Genomic DNA, 15,589 nt, shown 5'->3' with positions numbered 1-15,589 from the left:
AAATACAGACAGCTTGTTTATAGACCTAGGATTTAAGCTTTGTGACCTTTTTCTTTGGTAAGTTGGAAAATTTGATTTTCGGGCAGAGTTGAAAAGTACAAATGGAACCATATCTCATTACCAATTGAGGCCGATAAACCGCAATATCTTTTTGTTTTTCATTTTGATTTCCCCTGTTCGGCGCTCTTGAGAGCCACATGATCTTAAGAAAGGTCAAGTGTCAAGTGAGTAGATATTTCGCTTTAATTTTTTACAAATGTCTCTTGTCAGAAACAAAGCTCAGGTCTAAGCTCTAGCCTGGGCTGCCTCCAATGTGTCAGAGTGAAACAGTAAAGAGGGGTTATGTGAGGGTTATAGGGCTAACAAGCCCACAGTCTGACCTGAGTTTGTCAGCGCCAATCTAGCTAAGTCAATATCAATGCGCTGACTGCTCCACCAGTTGACCTTTTCCTCCCTCTTTCAAGGCGTAAAAAGGATTGTTGTTACAGTAGAGTGATAGGCTTTTATTGGCCTTTATAACTGAGGCTTTTGTTGGGCCTGTGTCCTGCTAATACCCGTTGGCAAGTCATTTAAACCCTGAGAATGCCTACTTTTTATAAGCAAGCTCACACACCAGTGAGAGCTATTCTCAACAATGGTCATCAATGAAGGTAAGTTGGAGACTGACCCTCCCTTTGCCCCCTTGGTACCCCAATTTATGATGTCGTAGGACCAAACTTTGACTAATTTAAACAGATTAAGTGAGACTCTAATTTAAGATAGAGCCCCTCTCCGCACAATCTTTCACATCATGTTCATGTGTCTTTACCGTGAGATATCGTCGGGTTCAGCTTTGACTAGATGCCTCATTTTATGGGTCCTCTTCTTCAAGGACATGTTTAGACCAGAGAAGAATGCAGCTTTATTGTTTAGTGGGTGTTGGTACTGACGACGACCATCCCTGTCCTGTTATTGTCAGGGCATGCTGGTCCTGGACTGCCTTGCTGCTACACAGAGTGGTGTTTTTACTTCTTTTACAGCAGTGAGAAGGTGTAGACCAGGTGTGAGGTGCTGGTCAGGTCATTGTGGCTATGACAGGGGAATGGGCCGTAAAGCCCCGGGGCAATAGATTTATGGGTCATCTGGTGCTCTCTAAGGTCAAGGGTCAGGGATGCATGACTTGTCCATCTTTATATTATTCAACTATCTATGGCGAACCTTGAACTGTGCGGCCTGCTGCTTCTAACTATGGAGTCGTGCAAACTCATACAGATTTTCAGAATGCTGTTATTCTTTACAACCAGAGAGACTAAAGATAATCCACAGATGTCTTTAAATAGTTGTCCAAACCTCATCGCCAGAGGCCATTGTTTGGCCATTTTAGTGTAAGAAGTTCTCACATTTGAACTTCAAAGAAGTTTAAAACGAAATGATGCTAAACTCTTTTAGGAAGGGTTTTGTCAAAAGGGAATAATGATTCTGATCATCTATACATTTTCAAACTATTTGAACAGTTCTGTTCCCTCATAGTGCTTTGGCCAACTACAGTCTGCAACCTTTGTCCAGGTTAGTTTACCATCTAAGCTTTGCATTTCATTAATGCCTCCCCCTTCCAGGGCAGGATGCTGTGTTTCCCTCCCCTCTAAGACTTGCTAATGGAGCGGGGTGCTGAGTCTTTTGGACCAGAACAAAGGCCTGAAGTTTGCTGTGAAAGGGTTCCTCTCCTCCTGGCCTTGGCTGCTACAATGGCATTGTCCGCACACCCACCCACACGTATACAGTACATGCGCCCTGCAGAATAAAAGCACATTAACTCCCATTTTCTTTAGTTTATTCATTTATGTTTCCACTTCGGACAAAACTTTAAGCTGCATTTCATTTTAAACGTAAATGACAGTGAGCTGACAGTCCCCATACATCGCCCACAATGTGATATTTTAGCACATAGGGGTGGGAATGAGAAGTGGGTGAGCATGCAGAGGATGGGGAAAGTGACAATCAGACGCTGTCAGTCATGCAGAGTGTGTTAATGTAAGTAAGAGTGGTCGTGGTTTGCTCTTCTGCACTTGCTGACATTTTGATTACACAACATGTGCTTACTAGAATGTCTAATGACCAGTTAGTGCAGCAGAACATCATTGTCTACATGCAAAGTCCAACATATCAGCTGATCATCTATTATCTGATTAAGGGAGACTGTGGGAATTTGCACCAGTGAGTATGGTGGGGATGTGGGCTAAATGGTGAAGTTGACAGTGCTTGTTCCTCCGTTCAATGTTATTCGAAGATACATTTGTCCAACTTTTAAGTTGCATCCACTACACAACCGTGGTAGTCTTCATGTAGCCCGTTATATCGGCCCCCATGGTGTAAATGCTTCTTGCATGTGTTCAAGTTCACGGAATCACACCCTGACGTCATCGCCACAAAATTAAACAGCTGCTAAAATGGTTTTCAAAAGAGCAATTTTAGCTGTTTTATAGATTCCTTGCTTCCTAGTAAAATGTGCCACGGCTTTGTTTTACAGTCTTACAAGTATGTTAAACCTCCTCAACAAAACCTCACAGTGAAAAGGATAAAGCTGCATTTATCCAAGAATAGTCGTTTTCGCTGTAAAGCACGTCCTTATGGGAGAAAGTAACACTTTGACATTGCAACCAAACAACCACAAAAGGATGCAAAAGGTGCAACTGTTCAGGATTCGACTTAAACTGCTCACTTTTGTTTTCTGAGGCAACAGGAAGAGATCACGCTCTGACATTCCTGGAGAGGTGAAGGAGAGGTAGAGGTCAACTGTGTCCTTCGAAGGGAGTTTCAAAGGATGAGTCGTTACGTGCATTTGGGTTTCAAAGAACACGTCTGTAATTTAAGCTCCTGTCTTTTTAGGACATGATAAAGGCGAAGAGAAAGCCTGGATGTAAGCTACTGTTAGGTTGGTTTTAAAGCTTGCTTCAAAAAGGTTTGAAGATTCTCGTTATTTAGGTTTGTGAAGATAAATACAAATGAGTTGAAGTCGGGCTGTAACTTAAAATTCCTAGTATACGTATCCAGCAACTTGTTGAGATAATCACATTCTGAGTTCAAAACATAGAGATATTCACATAACTATGATAAAAAACTAAGAAATGCAGCGATCATCAGATCTAAGAGGGAAATGACTAACATTATCAAAAGAGTTGCTGAAGCCTAGTTGTGACCTGATTATCATGTCTTTTTTTGTTGCGTTTCTATTTAGCTATTTTCTTGAAACATTACATTTACAATTTAACTTTACATATGCCTATAATAAAGTAACAAGTTCATATTTTGTACAATGTAACAAAGTTGAGCTTTACAATGTTAAACCCTCACTCTGATCATGTTGGGCTGATAAAAACAGATTTGTGGTAGCATAAGATTTCGGTGATTTAAATGTTGAAGGCCTGACAGCTTGTCTCGTTAAGACTTGCTGACATCATATTCAGTAAGAGCGGAGGGTTATGTGAGGCCGAGCCAGAATGTTGTAGACGTGCGAAGGGATAAATAAAGCATCTTTTGTTCACTCAAGCCAGCAGCCACTATGTAATCAAAAAGCCATAGTTTACAAACGGCTCTCTGTAACTTGGGGACATTTTGGGGTGTAAAAAAAAAGAGGGACAACCACCAGATAAACCAAATCCTGAGTTTAACAGCCACCAACTTCCCCACATCTCTGAGCTGTCGATGGAGAAAGAGAAAGAAGAATGTCATGTGAAAGCTGTTGTGGATACGAGGCGGTCGGTGTGGTAAAATGAGCTCTGCCATCACTGATGTGCTACTTAAAAGTGCAGTTCCTGTGAACTGGGGCTCTACCGGTGGTTCTCATTTAGGAGCATATGGTCGAAGTATGAGGGGAGGGTCAGCGGAGGAGAGACGCCTCACTCCTCCATACCCTGTGGTGACTGGCTGCTCGGAGGTTAAGGGGGCGGGCTGAGGTTTAGTGGGCTGGGTTGGGGGAAGCAGGAGGAGGAATGGTTGGTGAGAGAGGCAAGGGAGGGATGACCATCTGGTTGAGCTCCTCCATGTACATGCACGCACACACCCCTCTTAACACTGTCTCCCACACACTCAGACAGACATCTCCCTGACTTTTTACAGCCTCAGCTTTGATATGGGTTGTTACTGTGCTGACAGCTCGGGTAGAGGAGGCTGACTGCTTCTGTCCTGGAATCAGAGCTCTGAGGATCTTGCACAGACATGGAGCCCGGAGGCTGGTGAGGAATCTAGGACTGGATATAGTGGTGATCAGAATCCTTTTTTCTGCCCGCCTCAGGAGACTTGGCCTACACTGAGGTAAGACCTGCAGGGAAATGACTGAGAAAGACATAATTAGGTTTCTCAAAGGGACAGGCTTTGGTTGTAGTGAAGCGGGAAAATGATGTGTTGTTTAAAGAAGTCGGGATGTTAAAGTTTTGCACCTTAAACCATCCTGAAATGTCTCTGATGCTGATATACATTTACATGGGATCCTTTGGATTGCTTAGTTTAATTGGTGGATGATTTAATTATTAATCACAGTATTGCATGATTTACAAGAAATACAGCATATTCAAGTTAGAAAGGAAACAGAGCAACTTCTCATTCATAAGTCAAGGTCTTTTCTTTAGAGGTAGTTTTCTTCTAAGGTGAACAAGGTGTGAGTAGTCTCCTTCCCTGCAAAGTGAATCCACAGGGATTTAGATGTGTTCTATGTTTTCACGTGACAGTAGCATGTGTATGTAGAGTCATAGTTCAGTCTGGCCGGTGCACGCAGGTGGTCTCCCTGGTGCAGATCCCTGTGGGGATGTCACTCCCATCCATTTGGGCTTGAAAAAACACTCTCCACACCGCGAAAGAGGCCTCTGGAAGTTGACCAAACTCATGTAGCACCTGAACACTGCTTAAACCGCGCAATACTCTCTGGTCTGACTTTCAAACAGATTGGATTCAAACATCTCCTCCCTCAGTGTTGTTATTTTTAGTTCCTGGTTTAATCATGCTCAGTCGGTTTATATGATCTTTCATCACATGTTTAACCCCAAACAAGTTTAGGTGTGCATGTGGCTGTTGGCTTACATAACGATCTAATTGTTTAACAAATCTGATCCGGCCATCAGCTTTTGTTTCATACAGTTAAAACATTAAGTGCCAACAGTTGACAGGGAGCTGTTGACACTTGTCACACGAAGATATTTATAGGTGCCGGGAGGGAAATAATATGATGTATTTTCTCTGCAGTTCATGTCTAACACAAAAAGTGTGTGTAACTTTTTTGAGTTCAAGCTGAAGTAAGCAAGGAAAATCTAGTTTTTTTCTCTTTAACTAGAGCCGATTCTGCATTGCAGCGCTCGCAGGAGCCAAGTTAAACATGTTGGGCCGGTCCAAACTGACAGAGAGCACTGTGTTTGGTTGTGTGCATGTCCATCATCCACCTCCTAGAGGAATATAGACAGTAATTCAGACCAGAGGCTGCTTATTTTTCCTGTGCACTCTCTCAAGGGTTGTTAAGTCGTGGCTCCACTCTGGATTTTAATGGACTTGAGTGGAAGTGTTGTTGAAAACAGCCACCTGTGAAATATCACTTTTAGTCCGTCGCAGTATGAGGTCCTCTGAGAGTTTTATATTCCTTAAATTGATAAACAAGATTATCCTTTAGTTCACAGAGGATCCTGTATTTACAGGGTGTTCCTTAATGAATCACGTTTTCGCCCACTCATTTTGAGTCTGTTACAGGGAGACTGATGCAATAGAAGCTTTCAGGGTAACAAAACTAAGTCATTGTGCACTTTTTTTCAGTCGACACAGATCTCTTCATTCATTCTACATACTAGTGGGAGGCTTTCAAATCTTCATACACTGAAAACCTTTCAAGGCAAGGATGTGTTTGAGCTTCCCTCTTTCACCTGCCTTGACTTACATTTCCCTTTTGTCGTTCAAGACCAATTAACATTTTCATACATGTCACTCACCCCATTTTAGCCTCAACTTGATAACACCCCCACTACACTCTGGCCCTCTGTGGGCAGATCGGTCAGATATGCAGGCCTAGAGCTCCCAGATCCATGTTAACAAGCACCTTTACAAAAGAGTGAGAGGCTGTTAAACATGCAGGACTGCAGGGGTCTGGCTAGTGGGAGGAGGGCAGGGCAGGGGGAGTGGAACAGAGAGAGGGGAGAGTTTAAAGAACAAATCTCACAAACTGTCCGTTGTTGGAAGAAAACTTTTAAAAGCCATCACAAGTGATGAGTCAGTGAGTTGGCAAGTCAGTGTAAGCATGTTTAAGGTTATTTGGCTCAGTGCTCATGCCATTCAAAAAGTTAAGGGAGTGTTCTGGGCAAAGTCAAAGGAAATGAGCTGCATGACATCCAAAAGAAAAAATTAGCATGCGAGCAGATGTAGTTGTATGAGAAGGGTCTTTGCCTAACACCAAGCTGTGTACATCCTGTATTCCTCTTCGCGAGCTTGGCTGAAGTTCAAGCCCAACATTCCTATGAGTCAGGTTTGGCTGTGTGAGACATCCTCACAGAGACTTGGCCAGCACGTGAAAGCAAACATCTTTTTGAAAAATGTAGCGCGTGAGTGAGTCTATGCCTGATAAAACGTGAGGCTGGGACATTGGTGTCTGTTGGCTTCTGACCGAACCTGCCTATAGTTAGCCATCTCCCACGTGAAACCCTAGCTTCTCTCAAACAAGGCCACATTTTTGCAGGTTATTTTGGTCTCATTTGAAAGTCAATGTAGAACAAGAGAGTGTCTTATTTGTCTCTGTGCTCTCTCATCCGAAGACAGGTTATCTGGGTTTGAGGGCTTTAACTGTCATGGAAATGGAGATAACACACCACATCTTCGGGAGAGAAAAAAGGAGATGAACAGGATCTTGATGGAACAAGTATTCAGCGGATTCCTCCACAATGGCACCATTGTTCAGGATGGCAGAGGCGTTTTAATGGGACTTGTCATAAGCCAATCCACCTGACTTGACACTTTGTGATACAATGGAGTAACAAAAAGACCAAGAATCCATCAAATAGTCACCACTGATTTTCTCTGAAGGGTCAGACTTGATGGGGATTTGCCAGTAGTTGGCAGTGATGAGGCCACAGGTGGATGACTTGAAGAAGATGAGTTGAAATGAATAGCCAGTAGATGCATGGCGTGAAGGGGTAAGGAGGAGAGTCGGGCTTTCTGTTAACTCAGGTTCGTCACTAAATAATCTGACAAGGTGTTTATGATAATATGAGTGTTTCGACAAGCATATCCTATTGTGGCTTCTCTGCACACCTGTGTCCATGTTGGTTTCAGCTAAATGTGTCTATTCACTCTTCATGTATGAATAGGAACTGCACATGTGCTAGGGCAACCAGGCCTATGTATCACTCCAGGGGAGAGCGGAGATTTCCAAGCCCCTTTACTGTTACCCTTGTGTTCAAAGGCTGCATTCGAGTGTGTCTAGTTTTCTCAGCTGTCTCTCAGCGGCTCTTGTTGCCCTTGCCAGCCATAGGGGGTAGAGGCTTTGGGGGAGGTGGTGTAAGGGCCAGGCTGCTGGACACTGGCTGGGCTCCCATTTGATCTCAGTTAGAGCCCCTGGCCTGTGAGGTATGACCACAACTGGACACACATTCATCATCATCCATGTCTGATTTGTATTACTGCAGCAGGAAGGGAAGCTATAGGATTTAAAGAGTGATGTGGTCAATGGCAAATGCTTTTTCCAACTAGAAGGTTTTGGTTCCAAAACTAAGGGAATTCCTTTTGTTACACTGAAAATGCATTACTTTCTATTTTACCCAGCTGTTCACTGGTTTATATTTTATTGTATCTGTTTTGCTGCTTGAGTACCATCACTTCTGCAAATGTGTGGATAAGTAGAAATGTATTTGTGACAATTGCCACCACACACGTAGTGTCCAAGTCTTTGATCTCATTGATCTATTTGTTTCTTTCTGTTGCCTTGTCAGTGTCCAGCCGAGTATCAGTCAACCCCGTCCCTCAAGTTCTTCACCTGTCTGGCATTGCTCTGTCCATCTTAGAGATGAAAGAATGACCAGACACTCAATGTGGCAGGTTGGAAAACAAACAGTCCAAAGAAAAAGGGGAGATGAAGGGAGGGACCAAGCTTGAGGACATTCTCCATATGTTAGCCCTGTCTTAAGGCCAGGCTTGTGTTTATACAGACCTATGGCCCAACTGATCAAACCAGCATCGGTTCCCATGTGGTCGACCCTCTCAAAGTATGACGCAGCCCCTCAGCAGACTGAAGGTTGACCAAAGCTCTGTAGATAAGGTGAAAGAACCAATCTCTAGCGTTGTTCTTACTTTTGTGTTGGTGGCAAACTAAATTACAGTGTTAGAAAAGAACAAGTCTGCTCAACATTCCCAAGCCATACATATAAGAAACTCTGAATTCACTGTGTGTATTTATGAATAGCTAACTGCTTGTTACTGTCACAATAATGAGATCAGACGTCACCTCGTGAAGCTTTGGGAATTTCCTAATGGCCTATATATCCCCAAAAGCCACATGAGGAGGGCACATGTTTAACTTCCACCACAATAGCAGTGAAAGGGTATAGTTATTTTTACGAGTGTAAACACATCACTAGAAGTGAACTGAGAAAAACGTACTCATTTACCGTAATGGCCTTTGGAAAGGGGTTGTGGGCCTCGTGAAAGGGACAGTGATGGAGTGATTCAGCTGGTGGTTAACATTCAGTGGAATGACACTGACATGAGAGAAGCAGATTAGATGGAGTGAGAATAGCATTAGGTGGGTACTGGCTGATGTAATGGCTGATTAACCAAAATTTAATTTTCTTGTCACTCAAATCCTCCCTCCGCTTATTGTCCCTGCCCCAATTATTTTTTTCTTTGTTTCCCTCATCCTAACATTTGTTTTTCTTTGTCTGTCTAGTAAAAAGAGAGCCTGATGAGCCTGGCGAGTGCTGCATTGTCGGCGTCTGGCTTCCCGGGTGGGGCACGCCAGCGAGACCTGATGATGGAGCAGAAAGTCAGCAAGCTGACCTCTGGCTTCCAACGCAGCTCCACCTCCGATGATGACTCAGGCTGTGCGCTGGAGGAGTACGCCTGGGTACCACCAGGCCTTAGGCCCGAACAGGTGAGCAAAACACAGCTTACAGTCTATAATTTTTTTGTTATTGTCATAAATAATTCATAAAAGTGTTATGAGCTGAGTTTAAACAAGTAGTAATTTAGTTATGGCCCTCTAGTAATACAAAGAAGACTTGAAGCACAATATTGTTCATTTTAACTATTGTATCTTTCACCACGTGAAAGATACAATAGTAAGATACAATAGTATTTCATGAACGTATTTCATTGGTTCATAAATCCTTAATTCCCCTAATCACGAAAATGAATCCAGGTGTATCCTCTGGACAGAGAATAAAAACAGCTCTGACCTGATTCTAACTCCCTTCTAGCCCTTTTGCCTGGCCCAGATAAATGCTGTTCAGTTCATAACTGAGTAACTTACCAGCTTAAGTCTCTGGATAATTGAACTTATGGGACAGACAGCATATTTCATAAATCTTTTGCTTGGTCCCTTTGTTTGACGCAGACTTGACAGGCTTTACCAGGCAGTCACTTAAGGGCAGGATGTGTGTACTTTTATTTACATAAATGCGACATGGCAAAGTCTGCTTGTGATTATCAAGTCCTCTGTTAGGAGGAGGACTTGGTGGGTTGAGCTTAGTTCTAATGGCGGGATCAGGAATCAAGGGGCAGTCTTTTAACAAGCTTTCCTCTCCACAAACACAGGCAGGACTGTTAGTTGTGTTAGCAGGGCAGCCAGTGTGATGTGGCACTTTCCCAATCCCTCCTCACTCCTCATTTCTCTCTTGCCATGATTCTCTCCATCTACCTTCCCTTGTTAAACAACATGTATGGAAGCAATGTGGGGGTGGTGGGCAAGAAGAGACGTGTTCGCAGCAGCAGAAAACTTTAAAGCCCAAAAACCCAAGGCCTTTGTTTGGAAAATGCATGGGTCAACTGTAATGCCTTTACTGCAGCTATTGCCCTGAATAGGTCACGTATTATTGGTCATCATTATAGTGAAGAAGCACATAGGTCCTGGGTTATAGCTGACTGTTCCCCAGCCCCTAAGGAGCTGGATGAGGGCTAATAGCAGCATGAAAATGTGCATAATTTACGGTGGGGGGCAAACGTCGGGTTGATTGTCAGGGTAAATTGCTGTTAACCCCCCCCCCCCCTAGACGGCCAAAGCTGCAGGAAGCCCCACTAACACACAAGACAAGCACATCCCACCTCTTTATCTGGCTGGCTGTTACAGCCCCTCCCTCATAAAGTTTAGTTTCCAGTGGCTAGCCCCAAGGGTCAAAGTGCCACAACAACAGGCTGCTTTGTCCTGTCCTGAGACGAGCATATGACTGGAAAAATACAGCCTTTAAACCAATTTGACCTGTTGACCTGTTTGGACTTGTTTTAGTACAGAATTAAATGATTTATTCAGTGCCATAATCAAAGAGCACTACCTCTTTATGTTGTCTTTTAGAAATATGCTGATTCCACAAACTAAGTCGCCCATATATCTAATACAGAGCTGTCCCAGAATGTGTCTCTTCACAAATTAATGTGCTGGTTCTTTGGTTTTTAAAAAAGATTGTGTCCTCAGAGATATGGGTTGTTCTATCCAAGACAATATAATATATTGCTGGGATTCGCTAGATGAAAGTTTGGGTTTTAAATTCTTGAAAAAAGAAAAGAAAAGAAATAGCAATACATTCAGATTGATTACTCCACATTCTTAACAATATATTATTTGGAATGAGCTTCAGTTTGGTTGTGTGGGGAATTATTGTACCATCCAGCTTAGTTCTTTTGCTTTTGACTTTTGCCTTACTCTCACTATGTTTTACTACCAAAGTCTCAATGCTTTTACTTGGTGTCATATGGTCTGTTTGAGTGCTTAATCACCTTACTTCATGCTTTATTCTTCAGGTCCAGTTATATTTCTCCTGTCTGCCTGAGGATAAGATCCCCTATGTCAACAGTCCAGGAGAGAAGTTCAGAATCAAGCAGCTCCTCTATCAACTGCCACCACATGATAATGAGGTGAGAATATTTTGTAGGCATGGTTGTCAATGCATTTCGGTATCAGAGTTTTACTCTTATTTCTGTCAAGCTGTAAGAGAGATTGACGCTAGCTGGATCTGTTGCTGCCTGCTAAACCCACAGCATTAAAAAAAACTTTAAGATGTCCATGCCATCCCACTAATGTGATCCCTTGGCATTCTTGTTGGCATCACATTGGGGGATTTTTGTTCCACAATCGTGTAGATATGTAGTGTGGGCACAATGTAACTTTTGACTTTATGATTTTATGATGTTTGCTGGGAGCCCCCACCAGTGGGATTCCTGTCATAGCAGGGTTTTTTTTACGAGAACTGCTCAGCAGGCAACAAGGATGCTGGCTGAAAGGGTTTTATGTGATGCCACCACCACAGTGGCACCACAGTTCAACTTGGCTGTCTTTCCTCCTTTGTTGCCCATCCTCTTGGCTTCATTCTAAACACAGGCCTTGTTTGTGTAAACGTCTGCTTTCCCTCTTGTTAAGGCTTTGGAAACATCAAGAAGGCCTGTTGTAAAAATGAAATTCTCAATCAGGAACTGTGGGTGGAGATATGTTGGGGGGTGTAGAAAGGGCAAGCTGGGGTCAAGAGTTGGCTTTGTTCAGCATGCTTTGGTATGCTCTCTGCCCACTTATACTTACCAATCACCTTTATTAGAGGCCAACAGTCTTGCAGTTTGATCTTCCAAGGGGCAGAAAAAAATAAAACTATTCATATACTGGACAGCAAGTCGTTTTTCAGTACAAGAGCCTGAAAGGAAGGAATCACCTTTATTCATGATGATTAACTGTTACACTGGCTGTCTTTTTAACCATAACTTATCACTTTCATTTTCATTTTCAGGTGCGTTACTGCCATTCCCTCAGCGAGGAGGAGAAGAAGGAGCTACATATGTTCAGTGTCCAGAGGAAACGGGAAGCTCTGGGGAGGGGTACATTAAAGCTGCTCCCACGGAATCTTCTGAACACCATTTGTGAGCATGTAAGTTCCCCTTTTTACATGTATTATTTACAACTGTATTTATGAACATTTATTGAACATTTTTCTTCATGTGATACACTGGTAAGGAGGATGGATCAGTGGGAATAAATATTGGCCACTCAAGGACTAAAGTTAGGACCATGCACATGCAGATGGGCAAAACATACCCCTCATCAATTGTACAATTGAGCTTGGAAGCCATTTGATCGGGTTTCTATAGATTTTGTGCAAATTCAGAGTGATTTTAAGGTTTTATAATCATCGTGTCATCATGTCTGGATTTTTCAGTGCGGGGAAAACATCAATGGTGGAGAAATGGCAGTGTTCGCCTCAAGGGCGGGGCCTGGGCTGTGCTGGCACCCTGCATGCTTTGCCTGCTCCACATGTAGAGAACTGTTGGTGGATTTGATCTACTTCTACCATGATGGAAACATCCACTGTGGAAGGCACCATGCTGAGCTCCTAAAACCACGCTGCACATCCTGCGACGAGGTAAACCCACAAGACTGATAAACTAAGTAAAAAACAAGATACTTCAGGGAAAACGTCCAGTCTGAAGTTTATGGTTTTTCACATTTCCTTTGGGATAGCGCTGACATTTATTTTACTTCCCCACTGACTTGAATAAATTCCACAACAATGTACCGTGTAGATCGATGACAACCAGAAATGCAAAAGATGGCAATTCTGTCTCTTACAGTCAACATTTTTGTCAACAGATTATTTTTGCTGATGAGTGCACAGAGGCAGAGGGGCGCCACTGGCACATGAAGCACTTCTCCTGTTTTGAATGTGAGACTATTCTGGGGGGGCAGCGCTACATCATGAAGGATGGAAGACCGTACTGCTGTGGCTGCTTTGAGTCTCTCTATGCAGAGTACTGTGAGGCTTGTGGAGAGCACATTGGTAAGACAGTTCTTTCTTATTCCTGTGTTAAAGTAATTCACCTATCATGATAGCCTAGCGTTTAGATTTGTTTTGCTAACCATCTCAACATTTCCCCTGTTTTCAGGCGTTGATCATGCCCAAATGACCTATGATGGCCTTCACTGGCATGCCACTGAGAGCTGCTTTAGCTGTGCCCAGTGTAAGAGCTCTCTCCTGGGATGCCCCTTTCTGCCACACCAGGGTCGTATTTACTGCTCAAAAACCTGCAGTCTTGGGGAAGATGTACATGCCTCTGACTCCTCCGACTCTGCCTTCCAGTCAGCACGCTCACGTGAATCCAGGCGCAGTGTGCGCATGGGCAAAAGCAGTCGCTCAGCTGATCAATGCAGACAGTCACTCCTCTTCTCACCTTCTGCCAACTATAAGTTCCCTGGCTTCAGTGGAAATGCTGATGACACCCTGACCAACAAGCTGGCCCACATGAACTTATCTGATGAGCATTTTTGGAGAGGACGTGGTGAGGAGACTGAGGCCCCTGAGAACCAAGAGGAGGAGTGGGCTGAGCATGAAGACTACATGACTCAGCTGCTATTAAAGTTTGGAGAACACGGGGTCTTTCAGCAAGCCAATGATTCCAGACCGACAGATTTCTGGATGGCTGAAAAGGATGCAAAGGCGAAGCAGGAATCGTCTACAGCTTGTGGCGGCAGCGGAGGAGGAAGGGGCAGCCTGGCTAGTAAGAAGTACCAGGCTGACATGTACTGGGCCCAGTCACAGGATGGGCTAGGGGACTCAGCCTATGGTAGTCACCCGGGCCCGGCAAGCAGTCGAAAAATCCAGGAGTTGGAGCTGGATCATGGGGCTGGAGGAGGCTTCCAGGGAGAGGAGTCAAGATGGTTCAATGACTCTCTGGAGTGTATCACAGATGAGTTCAAGAAAACAGCTCAAAGTGTCAGAGACTCCATGGACTCACTGGCTCTCTCAAATATAACAGGTGAGTAGACATGACATGATCAGGTATTAGAAATATATATTTTGTGATTGTGACTGGTTGTTGAAACAGATTCCTGAGTACATGAGCAAACATTTTATATTTTTTTTTCTCTCCTCTTTAGGGGCATCAGTTGATGGTGATAGTAGAGATAGACCTTTGGTATATTCCTTGCAAGGCTTCCAGGAACTGGAAACAGAAGACTGTGATAAAACCAGTAATATGGGAACCCTCAACTCTTCTATGTTACACAGAAGTGCAAATTCCCTGAAGAGCCTTGTATATGAGCACGAGGAGGTGGAGGAAATTGTTCCAGAGGAGGAGGTGCCTGCTCGGCCAGTGGACAGTCCCAAACCTCATGTCCCTGCAATCAGAAGGTCTCGTTCACAGTCTAGGCCTCAACAGGTCAAATTCTCTGATGATGTGGTTGACAATGGTCATTATTGTGATCTCCCAGTGCGTCAACCCCCCATGAGTGAACGGACTCGAAGGAGAGTGTACCACTTTGAGGAACAGGGCCAGGGACTTCAATCTGGTCGACACCATCACCACCACAGGAGACGCCACAGTCGCAAGTCGCGCTCTGACAATGCTCTTAACCTTCTGCCCAAGGAGAGGGCCCAGATGAGCTACAAAGTGGAACACAGAGGGAACGCCCTTAGCTCCAGAGGTCACCAAGCCATTCATGGCCGACCAAGTCCTTCTGCTTTGTCAGACTGTGGGCTACAAGGCCCAGCCATGGGGAGGTTCTCTGGGCTTTATGGGGATGATGATGACTGGTGCTCCACATGCTCATCTTCTTCCTCCGATTCTGAGGAGGAGGGCTTTTTCCTGGGTCAACCCATTCCTCAGCCTAGGCCCCATAGACACTACTACACTGAAGACTTGCCCAGCCCTGTGGTAGGCATGTCTTCCTCTCATTATGGCCAATGGACTAAGTCCAAAAAGAAAAAAGGACACAAGGGGAAAAACTGCATACTTTCATAGGATTTCACTCACCTATCCTCAGCTTTGGATAATGCTCTGACATACACATGTCACTGCTTGCTAATAATGCTTCGGAGTCAATTTACCAATGTGTTTGTGTAAGACAACAGCCCTCATACCAATTTTTTCATTGGTCTTCGCTTCTGTGGCATTACAACCTGCAAGTAAGAAAATATTTGAGAGTAATGTATATTTTTAAGCACCATCTGAACTGTAACAGTGCAGATATGAATGTATATATTGTAGAAAAAAACCCTGAAATGGCTATTTTTTATACCCTTACGTTAATGGCATCCTCTGTACCAAAATGCCTTAAACATTGAATTATTGGTAAATGGTACAGAGACCTTTTCCATGAGGGTATCAGAAATGTAATGATGAATTGACTCTGACCCAAGCTCTTCAAATGTGTTTTCTTTCAGGCTTGTGCACCGCAAACATATTAAAAGAAACACTGAGTGTATTAAAAGGCCTGGCTGAGTGGTGTATTTATGGTTCACTATATCATAAGAAAATCATTGTAATCTGTATAAATGTACAAACCGGAATATAAGGCTAAGATAGATGATAATTGTAATAAAAATATCTATATATCTTGGTTGGTGTTGTTTTGTTCATGTGCAAAAGTATTCGATAGACATAAGAAACAAGGAGTGTA

At 43.6% G+C, this 15,589-nt stretch overlaps 1 protein-coding gene across 1 annotated transcript; it reads left to right on the top strand.

Moving 5' to 3' along the window:
* Window positions 1-8,892: 8,892 nt before the first annotated feature.
* prickle1a (prickle homolog 1a) lies at window positions 8,893-15,484 on the top strand. The gene is made up of 7 exons (XM_062389224.1): window positions 8,893-9,091; window positions 10,954-11,067; window positions 11,928-12,065; window positions 12,354-12,557; window positions 12,785-12,971; window positions 13,078-13,947; window positions 14,069-15,484. Exons 1-7 carry the CDS (start codon window positions 8,903-8,905, stop codon window positions 14,929-14,931), a joined length of 2,565 nt encoding a protein of 854 aa, XP_062245208.1. The 5' UTR covers window positions 8,893-8,902; the 3' UTR covers window positions 14,932-15,484.
* The last annotated feature ends 105 nt before the right edge of the window (window positions 15,485-15,589 follow it).

The sequence above is a fragment of the Platichthys flesus genome, chromosome 6 (assembly GCF_949316205.1).
Source record: "Platichthys flesus chromosome 6, fPlaFle2.1, whole genome shotgun sequence".
In the NCBI taxonomy this organism is placed as follows: Eukaryota; Metazoa; Chordata; class Actinopteri; order Pleuronectiformes; family Pleuronectidae; genus Platichthys; species Platichthys flesus.
Note: the sequence above shows the minus strand (reverse complement) of the source record. Positions and strands in the feature narration are given on the sequence as shown.